This window comes from Abramis brama, assembly GCF_963993115.1.
Source record: "Abramis brama genome assembly, chromosome: 13".
NCBI lineage: Eukaryota > Metazoa > Chordata > Actinopteri > Cypriniformes > Leuciscidae > Abramis > Abramis brama.
This window is the reverse complement of record NC_139975.1, coordinates 39,926,346-39,949,598: the sequence shown is the minus strand read 5'-3', so window position 1 is coordinate 39,949,598 and position 23,253 is coordinate 39,926,346. Positions and strand designations below refer to the sequence as shown.

General features: G+C 43.6%; 1 protein-coding gene across 1 annotated transcript in view; it reads left to right on the top strand.

The window, feature by feature from the left end:
* The window catches only part of LOC311095073 (HLA class II histocompatibility antigen, DP alpha 1 chain-like), a 41,558-nt gene extending 22,385 nt beyond the window's left edge, over positions 1-19,173 (top strand). The window contains exons 3-4 of the mRNA XM_084133409.1: positions 17,071-17,355; positions 17,493-19,173. Of these exons, the coding sequence (XP_083989535.1) occupies positions 17,071-17,355; positions 17,493-17,620 (413 nt within the window). The 3' untranslated portion in view covers positions 17,621-19,173. The remainder of the gene's footprint in view (positions 1-17,070; positions 17,356-17,492) is intronic.
* The last annotated feature ends 4,080 nt before the right edge of the window (positions 19,174-23,253 follow it).

Below are 23,253 nucleotides of genomic sequence, written 5' to 3'. Positions count from 1 at the left end.
GGAGAGCGAGTCTGAGCAACGGACAGTATCAGGAAGGCTATTCCAGAGTTTTGGAGCTAAATGTAAAAATGCTCTCCCTCCTTTGGTTGATCTGGATATCCTAGGTATGACCAAAAGCCTCAAATTTATTGATCTTAAAGAGCGCGATGGATTATAGGGTGATAGAAGATCCGTTAAATAGACTGGAGCTAAGCCGTTTAGGGCTTTATAAGTCAGTAGCAATACCTTGTAAATAATACGGAACTTTATAGGTAACCAATGCAGTGATGATAAAATCGGTGTTATATGATCATATTTTCTTGATCTAGTAAGAACTCTAGCGGCTGCATTTTGGACTAACTGTAGTTTGTTTATTGAGGACGCAGGACAACCAGCTAATAAAGCATTACAGTAATCTAGTCTCGAGGTCATGAATGCATGAACTAGCTTTTCTGCATCAGAAACTGATAGCATGTTACGTAACTTAGCAATGTTTCTAAGGTCGAAAAAGGCTGTTTTTGTAACATATGAAATATGATTTTCAAAAGACAGGTTACAATCGAGTATAACACCCAGGTCTTTTACTGTAGAGGATAAAGTAACAGGACATCCTACGATGTTAAAGTTGTATTGTAAGAGGTTCTGTGGGCGTTTTTTTGAACCGATAAGTATTACCTCTGTCTTGTCTGGATTTAATGAAAGAAAATTACGCGTCATCCAATCTTTTATATCTTTAACACATTCTGTCAATTTGGATAATTTAGCGTTTTCATCCGGCCGTGATGAAATATAGATTTGAGTGTCATCAGCATAACAATGGAAACTAATTCCATGTTTCCTTATAATATTTCCAAGTGGCATCATATATATTGAGAATAATAGAGGGCCCAACACAGATCCCTGCGGCACTCCATAGTTTACTGGAGTTATGATCGATTTTTCTCCATTCAAATAGACAAAATGGTTGTTCCGAGTTACGTCGGATGACGACGAATGGGTTTCCCAGTGTAATCACGCCACCTCTCAACTGTCTTCCAGTGCCCTGCGTAAGTCTGAGCTCCCTGTCGTGAGACTGGCACGGACGAAGGACTCACTGGAGTGTCCAGCCGCAGGTGGAATATTTCAACCCCAGGGGTGGCAAGGTGGCTTGCCAAGGGAAAGACACATGCTCAGAGAGGCTTACAGTGGAAATACACATGTGGGGGTCGCCCAGAGGGGGAACCATGCACATGGAGGCACCTAGCCAAGCGCGAAAGCTGCCAGCGGCATAACTCTGGCATTGACGTCGTCAGTGCTGGAGGAGACTCAGGGCTTATTAGGCTCACCTGAGGAGAATATCGCACGTATCCCGTCCGTGGAGAGGAATGGCGAGCAAGCGAAGACACCTGAGCAGAATCTAGTACCGGCTAGTTCAAGTGAGTACATGAGAAGAAACTGGCTCTACTCGGAGATTGTAGAATCTCGCGAATGTGTTAGGTGTCGCCCAGCCTGCAGCTCTGCAGATGTCTGTTAGCGAGGCGCCATGCGCTAGAACCCAAGAGGATGCCACACTCCGAGTGGAGTGGGCCGTCACACCAAGGGGGCATGGCTGACCCTGCTGCTGGTAAGCCAAAGCAATGGCGTCCACTATCCAGTGGGACAACCTTTGCTTGGAGAGAGCCTTTCCCTTCAGCTTCCCACCATGACAGACAAAGAGCTGGTCTAAGGTCCTGAAACACTGCGTTCTGTCTACGTAAGCACGGAGGGCGCGTACTAGACAGAGCAGTGGCAAGGCTGGGTCTGCCTCCTCCAAAGGCAGCGCTTGCAGGTTCACCGCCTGGTCCCAGGCCGGGGTCTCAGGATCACGTGAGAGTTAGCCGGCCCGAATTCCAGGCACGCTTCATCAACCGAGAATGCCTGCAGGTCCCCTACCCTCTTGATGGAGGCCAATGCAACCAGGAGCGCTGTCTTCATTGACAGGAACTTAAGCTCCACTGATTGCAGAGGCTCAGGTCCTTCAGGTCGATCACTGCCTTCGGTACAATGAAGTAGGGGCTGTAGAAGCCGGACTTCATTTCGGCTGGAGGGACAATCTCGATCGCACCCTTCGCCAGTAGGGTGGCGACCTCCACTCTCATGACAGGGGCATTGCCACTGACCATAGTGAAGTGGACTCCCCTGAAGCGGGGAGGAGACCGCGCAAACTGAATCACGTAGCCGAGCCTGATGGTTCTCGCGACCCAATGGGACAGTCTGGGAAAGCTCCAAAAGCTGTACCAGCGGGGTCAAGCGAACCAGACGTACACTGATGGAGCAGTGAAGCGGAATAACCGGCCCGGACGTGGGTGGCATAGCGGCCCGGTGTGGGGGCACGGTCATTAGCCGCACTCTGCCAGAGGAGGCCAGGGGAGGACCAGCGTCCCACGGGGGCGTGCTCTGGCAGGGGTCTGGCGACAGAGGGGGACGAGAGTGGTGAGGCTCGTGAGCGGTGTGCACTGTCATCCACAACCTCTTGGGGCTCGGAGGAAGGGGCATCAGTTCTTGAAACAAGAGATTCTCCCCCAGCCCTCCACCGGGGGACGGAGTGGCCCTGCTACCAACTCCTGAGAAGAACTGAGCCCTAACTCAGCTAAGGGGCGGAAACGGGCAGTGCCGCCCTCCTGCATCCCCCTCCAGCCCGGGGCCGGTGAAGGCTCGAGGGGAGGAGCCGCAGGGAGGCAGCCTCGGCGAGAAGCAGACTAAGGAGACCGCACGGACGGATGACCGTCGGCACAGAAGGCCTCAGTCCACTTCAGGGGAGGGTCGAAGACTGTTGGGCGCAGTCCTCAACCACACCGCCGAGCAAGCCACCCGTCTCGAGAGTGCTGCTTAGCCTGGCGTTTGGCTGGCTAAGGGGCGGAGACGGGTGGTGCCGCCCTCCTGCAACCCTCTCCTACTCGGGGCCAGTGGAGGCTCGAGGGGAGGGGCCGCAGGGAGGCGGCCTCAGCGGGAAGCAGACTAAGGAGACTGCACGGACGGATGACCGTCGGTGCAGAAGGCCTCGGTCTGCTTCTGGGGGGGTCAAAGACTGTAGGGTACAGTCCTCATCCACACCGCCGAGGAGCCCAGCCTGGGACATAGGGGAGCTGAGAAAATGAATTCTCAGACCCCCTCACATCAACCTGGCTGAGCCCATTCCTGGACCACAGCTGTGGACATCACCTGGCCCCGGGATCACGCAGGTACCGATGTCGCCTGTAGAGCGAGGTCAGTAGTGTGCGTGGCGGACCGACCAGCCCAGACATGGGAGGCATAGCGTCCCTGCGTGGGGGCGTGGTCGAATTTCCGCATTCTGTCAGTGTTGGCCAGGGAAGGACCAGCGTTCCACGGCAGCCTGGTCTGACAGAACTCCCGAGTCAGCACTGCCTCGAAGGCGAAGGCGACACACAGCACTGCATGCCTGTGCCACGATAGTGACAGAGAACATACAGGCCATGATCGCCACGCGATCGAGTGCAGCGAAGGCGGAGGACGCCCGCGAAAAGTCACGTGGACTCCCGCGGGCCGGAAGCGTCCCGATGCACATCCGGGAAGCCTACATCGCTCGGGGGGAGGGCGGCGCCACTCCAACCAATGCTTTCAGCTGCCCGGGAAAGCATGGCCATCAGCTCTGGATCTGACTCGACTAACGCTGACACTCCAGAGGGAGGCAACGCAGTCGAATCCTCATTTCCAGAGGAATCAAGCCCGCCTTGTGATGCTGTGAGTGACATGACACCATCTGCTGGAGTCCCGAATGAAAACACTGGGTCCCCGAGAGGAACCAGGCACACACGGAAGCCCCACGGTTTGCGATGTGGAGGGGGGCGTGGCCCGAGGAATGCTCGTCGGTATTATGCCACACTGTAACCCTCAGATCACCCTGGCCACCAGCCAAAGTATCCCCTCTCGAGGAAGAGATAGATTGGGGTGTGGCAGAGGGGACTCTCACACAGAGATCTTTGAGTCTCGATCGATAAACATTGCGATGGTCATGTTCCCGCAATGAAAACATGACTCATCCACGAGCGCTGCCGAGCGTGAATAAGCCCAACACGCGAAACAGCGCTCGTGACCGTTAGGCAGATAAATCACGCGCCCACATCCAGTAATACACGGGCGAGCCGTCTTGAAAAAGACGTGCCGCGTGCAGCTCTTTTAGAGAGAGGAAAAGCTCAGCAGAGTGCTGAAGCGCCCAGGGAGAAACACACACACTGTCGGCAGATCACTGCACAGACCAGCAGCAGGCAATGCTGATGATACAGAATGGCTTGTAGGAGTGAAGAAAACTCTTGGCTCCGAAGCGAAAACATATCTGCATGTTGCCAGCGTACTTCCTTATATACCCCCAGGGTGGGGCGGACTTACGCTATGCAAATTCCGCAGACCCATGGCATTTCATTGCCATTGGCTCGTTTTATATACTCGAAGATGACAGGCTTTCTAAGCGAAACCCCATTCATCGTCATCCGACGTAACTCGGAGTGACAACGAAAGGGAACTTGGGTTGGAGTTGCATGACACTTGGTAGGATGTTGCCCTCAACAAAATCCACTCTAGCTCAACCTGTGCCCGTCTAACTTTGATACAATTCAAAGTATTGTACAGGATCCATTTCTCCAAAGCACGCTTGTCACAAATTTTTCCCACTGTCACCGACAGCTGTGACAAATGCCATACCTCTCCCTGCAATCTAGCTCATATGTTAGTTAGTTTTTTCCTTCTGGCAGAGGTACTTTGACATTATCTCTGAAATACTTGTGACGACTGTAAATATCTCTCCCCATATTGCCATATTCGGATGCCCAGAGGATTACAATAGATTTACATCAAAACAATTAGACATCTTTGCTTTCACATTTTTACTGGCGAGACGACACCTCCTTCTCCACTGGAAATCTACAAAAGCCCCCTCCAGCGCTCAATGGCTAAGGGATGTTATGTTTTTTCTGAAATTAGAAAAGATGAAATATTCTTTGAGAGGTGATTCCAACAAGTTTTACAATAAATGGGAGCCCTTTTTAACTTTCTTTAAATCTCTTCCTTCTTTACCCCCTGATTGATGGAACAGCCATCAAATATTGTTATTTACTATTTATTGGTTTTATTTTATTTATTTTTTGCTTGTGTGAATTTGTGAATGCCTGAATGTTTTGAACTTTGTACTTCGTTTGCTTTGTGTACTCGTTTATTTACATTTTGTACGTTAAAAATAAAGCCATACTTAGCTGTTTTTTTGTTTGTTTCATTTCTACCTCTTTGTTATGTATTTTTCATTGTGCCATATTTTCCAATAAAAAATATCAAACCATAAAAAACATTTGCCAGTATCTTCGAAACTGTTAGTCCGATTGAGACGAAACCACCGTCAGACGTTTGGAAACATAGGTCGTTGGCTGAATGCTAATACCCAAATGCGAAAATATTGATAGTAAGGGGAAGTAAATTCCAATCAAAGTCAGGTGTCAGTAATTTTTACGTGTTCTTTCATATAAATGTCTATAACTCCGAAGCGAATTGAGATATTTTCACCAAAATTGACACACAGATGTATGGACTCACTCTGAGGACACATAAAAAAAATGGTGGGATTGAGCCTCTTGGTGGCGCTATAATAGAACAAAACATGAAATTCCCATTGACTTCAATACAGTACTGTGATATAAAATGCTATACTTTATGAACGCATTAATCATCAGCACCATGCCTCGAAGGTACTCAAAAAGTTTCAGGACAGCGCCACCTTGTGGTAAAGTTATAACAAAATTTCCAAAAATGCTAATAACTTTTGAATAAATCTGTCTATTGTAATGCCACTGGTCTTAATAGATTCCTTGGGTCACGCCGAGAACATAGATACCAAGGGTGCTTCTCAATTCTTATTTGTGCATCCTCGTTTCCTTTCTTCGCGTCTCAGCTCCACCCCCTGTAGGATGTGAGGGAAGGCTGCAAAGAAAGAAAATGAGGACAGAGGAATCGAAAGAAAGCTTTTTTATACACTGGAATACTCGATCACTCGAACGTCACTTCATAGCGTCATCAGCAGCGCTCAAAGGATCTGCCCTTATGTTGTTAAAGTTTGGTTATTTAAGAAATTCACAATAAATAATAATAAAGCAAGATACCCCGTTGAAATAGGTGAGCTGTGTGGTTTATATAAACTGTAAAGGTAAAGTATAAATTAAAATGATTGTGACCGATGTGAAGGGGGAGGAGAATTTATACGTGCATCACGTTTAGTCGATAAAACACTTCCGCATAGGATAGACCCGTGTATCCTCGCTCATGACTCCTCATGAAGCCTCCTCACTCCTCGATCTTTGATTTCGTGTCAATAGACGACACCGTTTTTGTATACCGCAGCAGCAGCAAAGTTGAGGCATGATGCCAAAATGACTATTCCAGCTTTATCTCTGCAATACCTTGACATATTGACACAAAACTTTGTATGTGTCATTGTCACCTTACACTGACCACATCACATCAATTTTGTAATTGCGCCACTTATTAGTCGAAAGTTATAATACATTAAATCATATTTTTACTTACTGTTTATATGATTTTTTTAGCCATTTTGCCTAAAATCCTCTTTAAATGTCTTTAATTGCTCATTGTTGCAGTTGGTCTGACACTTTCAGCCATGTTGGCATGTCTTGTCATCTTCTTCTGCTTGGTCCCGATAATTGCTGCTTGCAGTTATATTTAACTCTATATTTTAAGATCACAATTAGACTTAAAGGTGCCATAGAATGCACTGATACTGTAACGATCACCAGCTGGAGTGCCTCTGAGAGTCACCAGAGGGCACTCCACACCAGAATATTAACCATCACAAACTCAACATCCCATCATGCCACTTACCTGGGACTGATTGCACATACACCTGCAGCTCATCAGCACTCATCTCATACACCTGCAGCTCATTCACATACACCCATATAAACCTCTGTCACTCTTCAGTTCACTGTGAAGTATTGCATTGCCCGGCGTACAATTTCTGAGCGTTTTCCCTGTGTTTGCTGAACTGTTACTGACCTTGGATTGTTTATACCGACTTCTGATTCTTCTTCTGCTGCCTGTCTTGACCCGGATTGTTCATTGGACTGTGATTCCTGCCGCCTGCCTCGACCCTTGCCTGTTATCTGTTTCTGCTCTGAGATTATCTCCGTGTTCTGTCTGCCCCTGATTTACCCTGCCTGTTGATTATTCTAATAAAGCTGCAAATGGATTCTTCTGCGTCCTCCAATTCATAACAGAATACTTCGCCACTTCAGATCCAGCAGCCGAGAAAGAACCGAGACCTACCATGGACCCACTAATCAGTCTCTTCCGCCTCAGCCAAGGTAACCGATCCATAGAGGAATATGTTGACGAATTTTGTGAGCTCTGCCATGGGGTAGACTTGGACGATGCAGTCTTAAAGGATAGTTTCCGATATGGGCTTGAGGACATGTTAAATTATCTCATGCCTGACAACACCCCTCAATAGACTTTATGTCAATATATTGAATTCGCCCTGAGGATAAGCGGCTCATCCTCTTCTGTGGGCCCTGTGGATGAGGGTTCCCATGAACTTATCACACCCGTTGAACCAGAGTTCTGCTACACCTCAACTGATTCCCCAGACTCTCGTTACGTCTTAGCAGAATTCCCCGAGCCCTCTACTGCTGAGGGGGCGTTTCCAGAGACCGTGCCTGTCACGTCTGCCGATCCAGAGACGCTTCACATCACTTCTGCCGATCCAGAGACTGTTCACGTCACTTCTGCCGATCCAGAGACTGTTCACGTCACGCCAACCATCAAGCTAGTCACCGGATTGGTCTATTATCATCCAGGACTGCTATCCAGTGTGGCCGATTCCCCGGTGAGGTCAGTACGTGTTGCCATAAGGGCCATCGTGCATGAGTCTCGTCCCGCTGAGACTATCCTGCATAAATCATGTTTCGCCGAGACCTTCCTGCCTGAGTATCTTCCTGCCGAGCCTGCACTTCTCGCCAGTCCAGCCGAGACTGAGAGCGTCATGCCCGCCAAGCCTGAGACTGAGAGCGTCATACCCCCTGAGCCAGAGCCAAAGCTCTCTTCGCTGCTGGTTCCGGGCAGCTCAAAGCCCTCTTCGCCGCTGGTCCTGCCCAGTCCAAAGCCCTCTTCACAGCTGGTCCTGCCCAGCCCAAAGCTTCCGTCTCCGCTGGTCTCATCCAGCCCAAGGCCTCTTTCGCCGCTGGTTCCGTCCAGTCCAGAGCTGTCTTCGCCGCTGGTCCCATCCAGCCCAGAGCTTCTCGTCAGTCCTGTCGAGCCAGTGTCTCCAGACAAGATGGCCGCTGCCGAGCCAGTGTCTCCGGACAAGATGGCCGCCGCCGCCGCCGAACCAGTGTCTCAGGACAAGATGGTCTCCGCCGAGCCAGTGTCTTCGGATGAGATGGCCACTGCCATGTCGCCTGAGCCCTCAGCAGAGATGGCCGCCGACACACCTGAACCTGAGCCCTCAGCAGAGATGGCCGCCGACACGCCTGAACCTGAGGCCTCAGCAGAGATAGCCGCTGCCACTGTGTCTGTCCCTGTCCCTGAGCCGGTGTCTGTCCCTGTTCCTGAGCCGGTGTCTGTTCCTGTGCCATGGCCGCCTGAAGGGTCGTCTCTGCCTTGGCCGCCTGAAGGGTCGTCTCCTCCCTGGCCTCCTGAACCGTCTGCTCCACCCTGGCCTCCTGAAGGGTCGTCTCCTCCCTGGCCGCCTGAAGGGTCGTTTCCTTCCTGGTCGCCTGCACTGCCTGCTCCTCTCTGGTCGCCTGCACAGCCTGATCTGCCCTGGTCGCCTGCACAGCCTGATCTGCCCTGGTCGCCTGCTCAGCCTGATCTGCCCTGGTCGCCTGCATAGCCTGATCCGCCCTGGTCGCCTGCACAGCCGCTCCACCCTGGCCATCCGTTCTGCCGCAGTCTGCAGGTCCTTTTCTGCTCCACGGACCTGGCCCTCCATCCCGCCCCCGGATCCGCCTCCGCTCCACCTCCCTCCTGGACTGTTTTTGGAGCGTATGGAAGCCGCTCTTTGGGGGGGGGTTATGTAACGATCACCAGCTGGAGTGCCTCTGAGAGTCACCAGAGGGCACTCCAAACCAGAATATTAACCATCACAAACTCAACATCCCATCATGCCGCTTACCTGGGACTGATTGCACATACACCTGCAGCTCCTCAGCACTCATCTTATACACCTGCAGCTCATTCACATACACCCATATAAACCTCTGTCACTCTTCAGTTCACTGCGAAGTATTGCATTGCCCCGGCGTACAATTTCTGAGCGTTTTCCCTGTGTTTGCTGAACTGTTACTGACCTTGGATTGTTTATACCGACTTCTGATTCTTCTTCTGCTGCCTGTCTTGACCCGGATTGTTCATTGGACTGTGATTCCTGCCGCCTGCCTCGACCCTTGCCTGTTATCTGTTTCTGCTCTGAGATTATCTCCGTTGTTCTGTCTGCCCCTGATTTACCCTGCCTGTTGATTATTCTAATAAAGCTGCAAATGGATTCTTCTGCGTCCTCCAATTCATAACAGATACAATATTTTTTACTTGTTCTCTGATATCTACATAGAAGATACTATGGCTTAGGTAAGGGCAAAAATTCTCCAGATATGGTTTTACATGTCCATTTACAACCCTAGGATATGCCCCTAGAATGAAATGGGCTGTTATTACCTTATTTGGAAGGGTCATGAATAAAAATGTTGAGCTCTGCTCTGAATGGCTGTTTCACAGATTTGTACGCAGGAGCTGTTATGTACTCTGAAATACAAACATACTTCATTTCTCAAAAAAAAAATATATATTTGAACAAATTGACTAGATTTGTCAAATGACAATCGTTTAAACTGAAGTGGTGGAGAAGATCACGATAGCTAGAAGGAGCTCCTGAGCTATCTGTAGTTATGTAGCTCCTGAGTTATGTGTTGATGAAATATATGCTAAATGATAATACTACCCGACGAAAGGGATTGACATAGATGTATCTACAGTTGTATTTTGTAGATTTATATGACAACACAGGCCAGAAATCATATTAACCTATTAACCTACAGTGGTTGTAATGGAAATATAACATTAGTTGGAATTGCCCCCTTCTTCAGTATCAAACGCTGAGCAAAGCCTGCTAGATATTGTCCCAGGCTAGAAAAACTGTCAGTGGTTAAATGGGCAGAGCAAACTAACAACTTTGAATTAAAATGTTCTTTTGCAAACACAAGATTTACATATGAAGGAGGAAACAATGGGGTTTGAGGCTCACAGTATGTCAGTTCCATGTACAGAACTCTTATTATTCAACTACTGTATGCCAAGGTAAATAAAGTTTCCCATTCTATGACACTTTTAATGTGAAGGGCTTGTTCTCCTGGAGGGTAAATGTCCTGCAAAGTTGAGTTCCAACCCTATAAACACACCTGAATCAGCTGAGCAAGGTCTTCAGGATTACTAGAAATATCCAGACTACACTCTCCGAAAAATGTTATAAAAGCTGTCACTGGATATAAGGGTGTCCCTGTCGCCCCTGTCTCTTCACAAAAGTCGCGGAGGCGGCCATTGCTCCTATGAGAGAGCGTGGTGTTTGCATCCTCAACTATCTCGATGACTGGCTCATCCTGGCCCAGTCGATGGAGCAGTTGTGCGAACACAGGGACATGGTACTCAATCACCTCAGCCAGCTGGGACTTCGGGTCAACTGGGAAAAGAGCAAACTCACCCCCATGCAGAGGATCTCTTTTCTCGGTATGGAGCTAGACTTGGTCCACCTAACAGCACAGCAGTGTTGAACTGCTTGGATTCGTTCAAACGCAGAACAGTGGCCCCACTAGAACTTTTAGAAGGCTCCTGGGACATATGGCAGCCGCTGTGATGCTGCTCTGATTGCTTCATATGAGGCCGCTCCAGCACTGGCTTCACGACTGAGTCCTGAGATGGGGCGTGACAACGTGGCTAGTACCGGGTTTCTATTACCCTGCACTGTCGCCTAACCTTCAGCCTGTGGGTCCAGGCACGTCTTCAGAGATGCCTCTGCCACTGGCTGTACAACGGGCATGCAGCTTCAGGTCTGTGGTAGGGGCCTCAACTGCATTGGCACATCAACTGCTTAAATGCTTTTGTTCTGTTTTTTTGTTTGTTTTGTTTACACACCGTTTAATGTTTCCAACTAAAAGAGGAGATGGAGATTCCTTTTTTATGAGCCCAAATATTTGAATACAATATTTTTGACAAACGCCCATCCCTAATTTGGATGTTAAGTTTGGGCTTTCAGGGAGGAAAGAAAGTGCACCAGTGTGAAGGACAGAAATGCACTAGCCTGAGTTTCTTGATATCATTGCTGTGGGGTTAATGTCATTGCTATGTCTCCACTCTAAGCAAAGACGTTGCAAATTTATTGTCCTTTTCAAACACCTGGTAGAACTGCCAGACCGGAGAATGTAGTAATGCAATTTTAACTGAGCATAAAAAAATTGTCTCGCAAGTTTTGAGTCAAGTCAAGCCACCTTCATTTATATAGCGCTTTTAACAGTATGGATTGTTTCAAAGCAGCTTTATAGTGATAATAGGAACTTACCGTAACAGATTGTTTAGGCTTTACATCAGTTCTAGGATAAAGTTATTGTCCAGCTAAAGTTAGTTTACAGCAATACCACTTTGAGAACGCCCGATCTTGTCTGATCTCGGAAGCTAAGCAGGGTCGGGCCTGGTTAGTACTTGGATGGGAGGCCGCTAACACAACACCGTTCTAACAGGACAAAAGAGTCTCTATGTGATGGGATTTATCTGACCTCAGTTATCTGACCTCAGTGTCAGTGACAGGCCTGTCTTCAAACATGTGATAGGTCTCCTCTCTTTGTGAGTCATCCTACTGAGCCTACTAACCCTAACATCCTACTAATCCTTTGCATGAACATTTCTAAGCTTAACTGCTTTTCCACATGGTGAGAGGAAAGACAATAGAAATTTCTAGTGTGAGAATGGCAGGCCTCCTCTTCCTTAAAAGAGTCATCCTATGAGGCCTCCATGCAAACAGCCTTTGCAGGTAGAGTTAGAAAAGAGGTCTCTTCTCATATTAGGGAGCTGTTCTTAGACCCTTCACTCTTCACTGTGCATATCTGAGCTGAGCCGTTTTTCCACATTGTGAGAAAGCGGTAGAGACCACTGTGGTGTGAGTGTGGCAGGGCTCCTCTTCTAGAGTCATCCTGCTGAGGCCTCCACTTCCCATAGCCCTGTGAAGGAGCTATTTGTCTCTGGTAAAAACAAAACAAAAAAACACTGGTTTTTGGCTTCAGCTGACAAAGTATGTCGGCCTCCCTGGTACATGTGTTGACACTGGTCCCCCTGAAAGTAGCAGGCTAGGGCCCAATGGGTATGGGCCGTACTCCCTTAAAGGAACCCCCCTCTAAGTTGGGTTGTGGTGTCTAGGCCTTGAGCTGGCTTTGGGTCAAGCCCTTCATGTTAGCGTTTCAGAGCGTCCCCGAGGATGCGGGTTTCTTGACATCATCGCGTACAATAGAAGTCCCATTTCATTGGCTAGGTGCCAACCAATAAAACGGCTCTGTTGAACACCAATCCGCTCCCGCCCCCCTTTCTCTCTCGCCGCCACTGAGTTTCAAGTGCACAAGTTTTGCACCCAATATATATCACGAAAAGAGTATCAAAAGTCAAGGCACGAAATTTGAAATTGCAGTGACAGATTTGAGAAGTTGCAAGTGCCTAATTGAGGTTGTACTGCGAATGTGAATGTAAGATTAAATGCAAATATATATTACAAGTTTGTGTCTGTCATTGTATTTCTGTGAATGGCATTTTATACATATGTGACCCTGCCTGTGAAAACCCAGCTAAAGTTATTTTTTTGTGATTCAGTGTTTTCTACAAAAAATCATCCTACACAATGTAAAGAACATTCTGTGAAAATATAACCTTGATATCTTTAATATTGACTGAGTAAGGCCATGTCAAAGATTTTCATATCATATTTTTGAGTTATTTGTTAAAACTGCAACACATTTGATCCATAGTTATCCTGCATATGTGCCTTATAACATATTAAAGCTGAGATTCTCCCCTTTTTAGTGATATATGACACATCAGTGGAAAAATTCTTAAAGTTTTGTAAAACAGGTATATTTATTATGATGTGCATGTCCAAAAAGCTAAAAGCATAAACACATTGAAACGAATGGGGGTACCACAAGAGCTTGATCATAGCAACAATTACCATGTCAATTCAGTGGAATGATTTGTATAACTTTATTAGTAAAATGTAATATCAGTGAAATGTCAATAATATATCAATTAAATAACATAACATTTCTCATTCTCTGAAATTATCATTCTCTTACTGGCCCACGGTGTAACATTGAGTAAATCTGGAGTAAAAAATAAATAAATAAATAAAATTTCAAGGGATATTTTACCCAAAAACTACAATTCTGTCATCATTTACTCACCCTGATGTTGTTCCAAACCTGTATGAGTTTCTTTCTTCTGCTGAACACAAAATAAGATATTTTAAAGAATGTTTGTAACCAGACAGTTGACAGCACCCATTGACTTCCATAGGTGCCGCCAACTGTCTGGTTACCAACATTCTTTAAAATATCTTATATTTTGTTAAACAGAAGCAAGAAACTTATACAGGATTGGAATAACATGAGGGTGAGTATGAGTATGAGTAAATCATTTTTGGGTGAACTATCCCTTTAACAGGTCAGTCTCAAACTTTGTACACATTCTAAAATTGTCTAGATGCAAAATAAAATCCTGAGTGACAGCAACTCTCCCTCCTTGAAAAATAAAGAACACTTTTCCCCACTGAAATACTTGCAGTTGCAAGAGAAACTGATTTTCAGTTTCACATCTGGACTTCCAGCATTCAAAGCAAATTCTTCTTGCTGGTGTTCCCTCTTCATGTTCGCCAGACAAATAGCTTGGGGTTCAATCACCAAAACTGGCTTGTCCTCCTCATCATGTTGGTCACTGCCTGAAAAAGCAAAGATCTTTTTTTTTTTTCAATTCAAAGCAAGATACCTAAAAACATGATTGCGTAACATGCACGAATGGGAAGTGGGTTTAATTCCACATTTAAAATGGATAATGAAGCATTTTATATGAAAATATCAGAAAATAGTTTTTCAGTTTAGTCAGACTGGATCTGATTAATTGAGGGGAGGGCATATAGGAATAAGAAACAGCCTATAGGTGGTAAGCAGACTTCAATTCAGAGTGTAATGAAACAAATAAACATCATGCCATAAACGTAATTAATTTAAACTGACTCAATCCCAATCAACAAATGTAATAAACATTAAAATCCACTATTTTTGCATCACATATATGTATTAGCATTGCATTGGCTGGACACTGACAGTATACATTTACATATTTAGCATTAAAAAAATAATAACAAAAACTTAACATCAAATTCCTCATCAGTTTTGTCAAAGAATGTGTCCTGTTCATCATCACAATCATCCTCCAGAAAATAATCTGCAATAAAACCAGTTAAATCATAATTTGGGGCAATTCCACCGAGATTAATATCAAGCAAGCTGTTTAAGCAAGCAGCTATTTTCCGTTCCTGCTCATACTTCGGTGTCGCCGGCGAAGCCATGGCCATGTCAGATGTCAAAACAATGCATTAACGTTATCCATCCAGCAAATAACACGTAGCAGGCCAAAAATGTCCTTAAAATAAGTTTAATATTATTGGCAGAATACTAAGCTACAAAACAAATAAGCAGTTCTTAAAAGATTGGCTATGACAAGAAAAAATCACCACAGACATCTAAACCCGGCTTAAATCTCTCTCTTTTTTTTTTCATTGTGTTGACCTGATTACCGGCGCTCGCGGATTGATATTAAAGTCTGGTTTTACTCTTTCTAATAGAAAAGACACAGAAAAGAAGTTCCTGAACCGAATGATATACAAATCAGCAGTGTTGTTGCGCGAAATAAACCCAGAGACGACTGAAATCAATGTTTAGGAAGCCCACGTCCGGTTTTTTTTTTTTGCCCAAAAGTATAACGTAGTGTCAATAAAATCATTAATTTCAGTATTTATCATGTTATAAATGAAAATGCAAGTATTGCATCTCAAAACCATTGGTATAATCTATCATTTACAGCAATAAACACACATGGACTATTTTTGTCATTTTTATGGCTACACGACTTTGACGCTCGTTAACTCATAATTCGATTCTGCGACTTTAGCCGGGGTTTCACAGGCGGGGTCACATATGTGACTACTTGTCTGCAGCTTCAAATTCAGAAGACAGGTTTGTGACTATTGTCTGCGAGTGCAAATTTCAACATTCACCTTCAGATTTTTATTTTACAGGTTTTCACATTGAAGCTGTGAGTGTAAATGTTCATGTACAAGTACGAATATTTATTGTACAAGTTCTCAAATTCACATCTACGTGCTCTCGAGTATTGCTACACTTTTACCTTCATAGTCGCCAGCCAATACGATTGCTGTGATTATACAGTACTTCAGTCAGTCACGCTGAGGCTTTCCCCAAACATGTCTCTGGACACAGTGTCTCGTTCCCTGTTCTCAGGGAACAAGGATTAACTTGAGACGTTTTATGTTCATTATTTTGACCCATGTCATCTTTCTTATTATTAATCATTACTTAATCTCTTTATAAACCTTTGACACATGGAAAAATAATCTAAAATTTCACCACATTGTTTATTTTTAATCTGTGTGGAAACAAATGAAATGAACTACAGTCCAATAACATGTATTGTATTCAATGTCATCACGTTTAGCCTAAACTGTTTATATAGATTAAAGATCCCATTGCATGAAAACTTTTTAACCTTAATATGAGTTCCCCTAGCCTGCCTATGGTCCCCCAGTGGCTAGACGTTTTGATGGGTGTAAACCAAGCCCTGGGTATTTTTGAGAAAATGAAAGCTCAGACGGGCGAATCTAGAATCTTCTCTTCATGTCATCATAAGGTGAAAAGGTCACCTCCCCTTTCTCTGCTTTGCCCGCAAAAAGAATTTGGCCCGCCCATGAGAAAATGAGCTGCGCGAGCGCGATATTGGTTTTTCCTCGAGAGACATCATGGCTTGCACACGAGCGAAGCATGGCAGTTGCTCAGTGTTTGGATGTACAAATGAACACAAAAGTATTTTTTTTAGTTCCTTCATCCGAGCCTCTGAAGAACCAGTGGGTTATGTGAATTTTTGATGTGTAATTGTTCAAGTTCAGACAGATCATCTTTCTCTCAAAGTCGTTCAACTTAACGATCAACTTCATGTCGTTTCTCTTAGTAGGATGAAAATAATCTTACTTAAACTGTGATTAAAATATATACAGAAAGCGATCAAAGAACAATCCATTTCCAATTGCCCAAGCTGTCAATCACACAGCGCGAGTTTATCTGGACACTTGCCAAAACTCGTTATGAAATCAATGACGCTGTTTCACTGCACAACGAAGCTCTTACTGTACGTACCTCATGTTTGCATTGGTGAAATCATTAGTGAGAGTGCAGAAACTGCGTTGCAATGATAAGATCTTCATTCACACGATCAACAGGCTGTCATCTGCGCAATGCTCATCACTGCAACCTTTGTGAAGGGAATAGATCTAAATACTTAAAAACCTTTTTCGATTCGTTAATCTCGATAGCTGTAATAGTAAAAACGTATAATAGCTGTAATAGTAAAAGTATTCGAGAGAGTTCCACATGTAATGCTAGCTATTCCATATGCAAGCATGTCAGCCAATCACAGCAGTGGGCGTTTAAACTGAAGTCTCACAGCCAATCACAGCAGTGGGCGTTTACACTTAAGTCTCACACAGACACGCCCCTTCTAACAGAGCGTTCAAATCAGAGGCTAAAATCAGGCTAGGAAATATGCCTTTTATTTCTAAATTATAACAACTTTTGATCTAAAACTTACTAACATTATAAGGGCACCCCAGGAAACATTCTAAAATAATAAAATAATCCATGCAATGGCACCTTTAATGATTACTAATATATATATATATATATATATATATATTTTTAAACAGCAACTAAAGAATACATTAATAAAGATATCTGTTTCTAGATGCACCCCATACATCCATATATCCAAAGGATGATGTACAACTGGGTGTTCAGAACACCCTCATCTGTCATGTGACTGACTTCTATCCTCCATCTGTCAGCATCTCATGGACTAAGAATAATGTTAATGTGACAGAGGACACGAGTTTAAGCCAGTACCATCCAAAGACAGATGGCACCTTCAACATGTTCTCCACTTTTAAGTTTACACCTGTTGAAGGAGACATTTACAGCTGCACGGTAAACCACAGAGCCCTCCAGGGTAAACCTCAGACCAAAATATGGGGTGAGTTTGATTTTCAAATAGAATCAATCGACAAGTACAGTTTAGTACAGTTTATATATATATTGTGTGTGTGTGTGTGTGTATGCGTGTTCAGCTTTTATCATATTCATTCATTCACCTATGCATGTATTTTCCAGATGTTGAAGTTGCCCTCCCAAGTGTTGGTCCAGCCGTGTTGTGTGGAGTGGGTCTGACTCTGGGGATGCTGGGAATCGCTGCTGGAACATTCTTCTTCATTAAAGGAAACAACTTAAAAAATGCGTAATCAAAATGCTCTAGACATCATAAAACCTTCCCCCTCTCCCCTTTTTTTTCAAACTAAGTCATCGGTCCCAAACCAGTTCTCTTCAAAGACTGTTATCACCTCTGCTACCCTGAACGATCTTAGCAGAGACTGTGTCTGCAACCCTCAAAGACAGTACGAGAGTCCAGACGGCACAAGCCATTTGGTCAAAGACTATAGAGATAAACTTCCAATACACAAGGACATTGACTCCATTCTTAACCACAAACTCCCAAATGTTTATAGTATTTCTCCTGTGTTTTATGCATGTCATTCTTTAGTTATGTTAGGGTACAAATATTTACCATACCTTTGTGTAAAAACTACAAATGCACAGTGCACAAATTCTCCATGCCACCATAAACATGCAAATAGGGATAAGATGGAACAAAGACTTTCTCCCGGTCATCTTTGATTGGTCACCTCACCAAATGGGTGTGAACTGATAGGAACTTTAAGAGTGTCTGATTAGTTCAGATCTTTGCTCAATCTCTTGAGACGTCTCCTGTCTCCTTCCGGCAACTTCATCTTCAAGTTAACTTCTTTGGATTCAACATGGACTACCCCGAAGAATCCAAACAAATACTTCAGCGCACTCTTGGCAAAATCATCAAGAATCTCCAGAACATACCACATCTGGACTTGTTCAGCAACCGTTCACAGCCTTTAGATGCATTTCAAAGTTATTGTGCTCCTATTTAAGCCTGGAACACACCAAGTCAACGCCGATGAACTAGCGCTGATGAATGTTTTGTCGCCTTGCGTCGCCTGCATCGGGGGGAAAAGCTGCACTTGAACACGTGAGAGAACTCTAATTCAGTGCACGAGAATAATAGCAAAACACAGAGCAAAGAAGTCAGAACGGCACAGATAGAAGGCTGTTCTAATGTTATGTCATTTTACCTGAGTGTTCCTTGGCGAATATTTCAATATTAACATGAGCGGAGTGGAATAAAGAAAGTGTTTAGAAGGATTGATATTCAAAACGGTAAGCACGCACTGCTTTGTTTATGGTTTGTGTATCTGCAGCCTGCAGCGTCGGTTTCCCTTTTTGAATGACGAATATAGATGAAAATATCTGCAGAAATAGACAGTTGTCTCATTAACATGCAGGTGCAGAACACAGATTCTAGCTGACAGTCGACTGTAGTTCTCTCTCTCACCGACGGCCCAATGCTGATTTCAAATTGGCCAAAAAAAAAAGCAGATGAGGACCAATTTCAGCCGATGATGCAGAACACACTGAGAAAACTTAGTCGGCCGATGCTCAAAAACTGCCCGACGGCCGACCATGAGCTTGGTGTGTTCCAGGCTTTAAGGTGACCCTGATTCTTTGATGTTCCTCGTAGGTTGTGGTTGACTGATTGTAATCTTGCCATTCTCTTCTCTCTCTCTTTCTTAACTTTTCTTTACTTTCTTGATTCTGTATACAATTTTTGCTTAGTTTAGTTGTGTGTGTAGCCTACCTGTAGTTTCGTTTATTAAACCATTATATCCACGCGTTATTGTCTCTGTGTGTGGCGCTCACAAAATCAAAGTCACTTAAACATCTTGATCTAGTTATATCTATATGCTATTACCCTGTTTGTACTTTATTTAATTTAGAAATTGAGTTGGAAAAGGTTATTCTCTCTTGGCCAGGAAGAAAATTATTTAGAAAATTATGCTAAATTATGCTTTCTATTCATTGGGTAAACTGATTAATTAATTGTAGTATTATTTCTGCTACAGTCAATTCTAAAACTAATCCAAATATATATAATGAATTGTATTTTATAATTATATTTTATAAAAAAAATTTTTTATAAATTATTATTATTTTTTTAAATATATTTCCATTTTGCCATTTGCTACAAACGGCAACTGACTGTTGAGTTATGTAAACAAACTTTGAAAATATATTTTAATTGTATTTTAACTGAGTTTTGAAAACAATGCTATAGTTCACTTGTGTCATTGCTGATGCATAAATACATACATGCATAAACCTGGATAATTTTTTTGACCCATTATACTTCAAAAACATGATGAGGTGTACTTTCTTTCAGGGTGTAGTTTCTTTCTGGATTTAAATCTTTCATGCAAAATAATTAATATATACAAATTAAACGTTAATTTAATGAGGTAATACTAACACTTTATGATGTTTTATTAACAAAGTTCGGGAGGAGCACGTTCAAATAATTGATCCAATTATCACATCATTCCAACCAGCTGTCAACAATCAGTAATCAACATGTCTATCCAATCAGCATGACTAGAGACCTAAATACAGTATACTCATTTGACTCACCAATGTTCCTCGACAGTTTTTCAGCATTTGGTCCTACGAAATTGCCATAATGTCAGAGATTCAGCTCTTCCCGTCTGATGACGAGTCTCTTCTCTCCCAGGATTCTACACCTCAGTCCACCGATGTCAGGAGCACCCGCGCTCGGCCTATTCGGGCCACTTCCCGTACTCCACGACGCCGAGGCTTACCCTCGCCTCCTCCAGCAAGACACCCACCAGCATCTCAAGCGTCCTCTTATGCCTCAGCCCACCCAACGATTCCTGCAATAGAGAAATGGAGAGTAGTAAGTCTAAGACAGATGTCCATTTTTCTAGGAGATTAACAAAAGCCCAACTGTACGACTTGTATGTCTCCCTTCAACCAACATTTTCATCTCCAAAATCAACTTCTCCATCCAAGATCGCCAACAAAGCGAGCACGAGTCTCCCCACCTCGCTAGACCGAGCCTCCCTCGAGTGCCAGGCCGCCGTCGCAGGCCTTCAGCAAGCTTGAGCTGCGCCCCAGATTCTCCGGCTGCTAGGCCTCTCTCTCCTCTTCCTTCCACCCAGCTACAAACCGCAGCTTTCCCCAGCACAGCGCATCCATCGACTATTTCAGCCCCCCTCGATACAATCCTAGCATGAGGATGCCTCCACTATCGGTGCAGGCCCAGACGTCCTATTTCCACCAATTTCCCTCTTTCTCTAACTACCCTGTTCCTCCCCAGGCTCCAGGGGCCAATCCGAGCGAGAGGCCCAGGAGCATCTTTTCCCTCCGCAATTTCCATCTTTTCCAAACTTCTCCATTCCTCCTCCGGCCCCAGGGGCCGAGCCGAGCATGAGGCTGCCTCCGCTAATGGCTTCGTTGCTGGCCCAGCTTCCTCTTAACACTGCCTCTTCCTCCGCAACACCGATGCCCATCCCACCAAACACTACAGCCTTAGAACCAACCCCAATAGCCAACAACATCAGAACACAGATCCTCTCAGTTATTGATTTATCTTCCCTGCTATCTTTACTTCCTCAATCCGCTTCAGATCATCAAATAGAAGTAGGCGATTTTTCAGTTACTTTAAAAAATTCCGCCAACAATACATCCCACCTCCTTTCTTTCACTGAATTTTCAATCGCATTCAACCGTTACAGTGAAATAATTGTGGCCGTTTTTCCCCATTGGAGACGTGAGCTAAGCGATTGTCTCGTGATAATTGCTGAGCTTGCATTATCTTACGGAGGGTCTCATTCCTATATGTACCATAAACTGTTCTCAGCTAAATGCGCCGTCTGCGTTGCTCAATGGAACCAGTGTCCTTACTGGGGTGCACTGGACACAGACCTCCACAACAGAGTGTTCCTGGGCTGCCGCAACATCTCTTGTGCAGTATGCAGATCACTCGCTCACTCCACCACAAGCTGTCCTCTGGTTAACCCTTTAATTCCCCCTTGCTAAATCTACCAGTTACGTCCCACGACAGTATATTTCGACTCTTCATCCAAAGATTTTAAGTCCACCTCCAAATCTTGCGACCAAGTCTGCCATAATTTCAACCCCTGGGGATGCTCAAGACAACGTTGCCGTTTCCTGCACCTTTGCAACTACTGCGGCGGTGCTCACTCCCGCACTATATGCCCTGTGAAAAGATCACAAAATAAAGATTAAAAAAATTACCTGTTGACTCCTGTGAATATTTCTCATCTGTCTGCCAAATTGTTTAACCACCCTGATGCTAACTTTACTAATTATTTGCTGACTGGTCTCAAGCACGGTTTCAAACCCGGAGTGGAAAGCCTCCCCACTCGCCGTTCCCGCGGCGATAAATTGCGGGTGTGTATTTGCAGCCTCTTAACGCTAAGAGGCGCTACAATCACAGACTTTGCAAAGTGTCAGTTTATTCTCTCTATTGCGTAATCTGCCGCCGCGCCGCGGCTCATTGAGAGTGATTGAAAACTGGTAACAGATCAATTCAAATGAAACATTGAACGAATTCATAATCACAATACTGAAACTAGAAAAAACTAGAAAACTAGAACTAGAAAAAAAAGTTTGTTGAGACAAACTTTAAGTTGGCTTGAGAAAGCCAGACCAGAGAGTTTGAAGAAGTTTAAAGTAGTTAGAAGTTTAGTTTAAATTTTGATCGATAGATTAGTTAGAAAGAAAGAAAGAAAGAAAGAAAGATTAGTTAGAAAGAAAGATTAGTTAGAAAGAAAGAAAAATAGATTAGTTAGAAAGAAAGAAAGAAAGAAAGAAAGAGAGAAAGAAAGAAAAAGAAAGATAGGTTAGAAAGAGAGAGAGAGAGAAGAGAGAAAGAAAAAAGAGAGAAAGAAAAAAGAAAAGAGTAGTTAGAAAGAAAGAAAGAGTAGTTAGAAAGAAAAAGAGATTATTTAAAAAGATAGATGGATTAGTTAGAAAGAAAGAAAGATAGATTAGTTAGAAAGAATGATAGATAGATTAGTTAGAAAGAATGATAGATTAGTTAGAAAGAAAAAAGATTACACTGCAAAAACTGAAATCTAAGAAAAAAAAAAAACTTATTTCTGAAAATACATCTTGTTTTTTGCCATGAAAGATAAAAAGTCTTAGAAAATGCATTGCACACTAGACTTTAAATCTTAATATAATAAAATTGGTCTTCTTTGGTCTTGACAAGTACATTTTAACTAATTTTGAGGTAAATTTTACAAGAAACAAGTGGCAGTTATAAAGTGCAAGTTTTTGTGCATGTTCAATTAGATATTTGTACTAATTTTAAGAATAATACTACCCCTACAAATTCTAATTTCAAGAATCTTAATTAAGAAAGGTCAAAATTTTGTATGATTTTGTTTTGTTAGTCATCTTCTGTTCATAGGTTTGTGTCTGTTCAGGTATTTAAAAATTCAATTAAGACAAACTGCTTGTGTGAACATAAACACATGGTCAAAAAGTGGTTTGATTCTGATTTACTAAATTTCATATCAACAAATACATACAACAATTAATTTAATGTAAATTAATAAATTAATACACAAATAGTTTAATGTAGAATAATAATTTACAAACAGATTTTTGTATCCCTGTGGCTGTCAAAACAGACAGCACTTTACATGAGCATATTTACACAATCTCTTTATACAAGGAATATTCTGGGTTCAATGCAGGTTAAGATTATCGGCAGCATTTGTTGTGTAATGTTGATGAGCACAAAAATAACAGATTTAACATTTTCTTCTTAAAAAAGATTTAAACAACATTCTACTGTTGATTGAGCTTAGCTTGTATTGAACCAAGAATATTTCAAAACATCACAATGATAAATGAAAGACAAAAAAAAAGTATACAGCCAAAAGTATACAGTATGCAATTT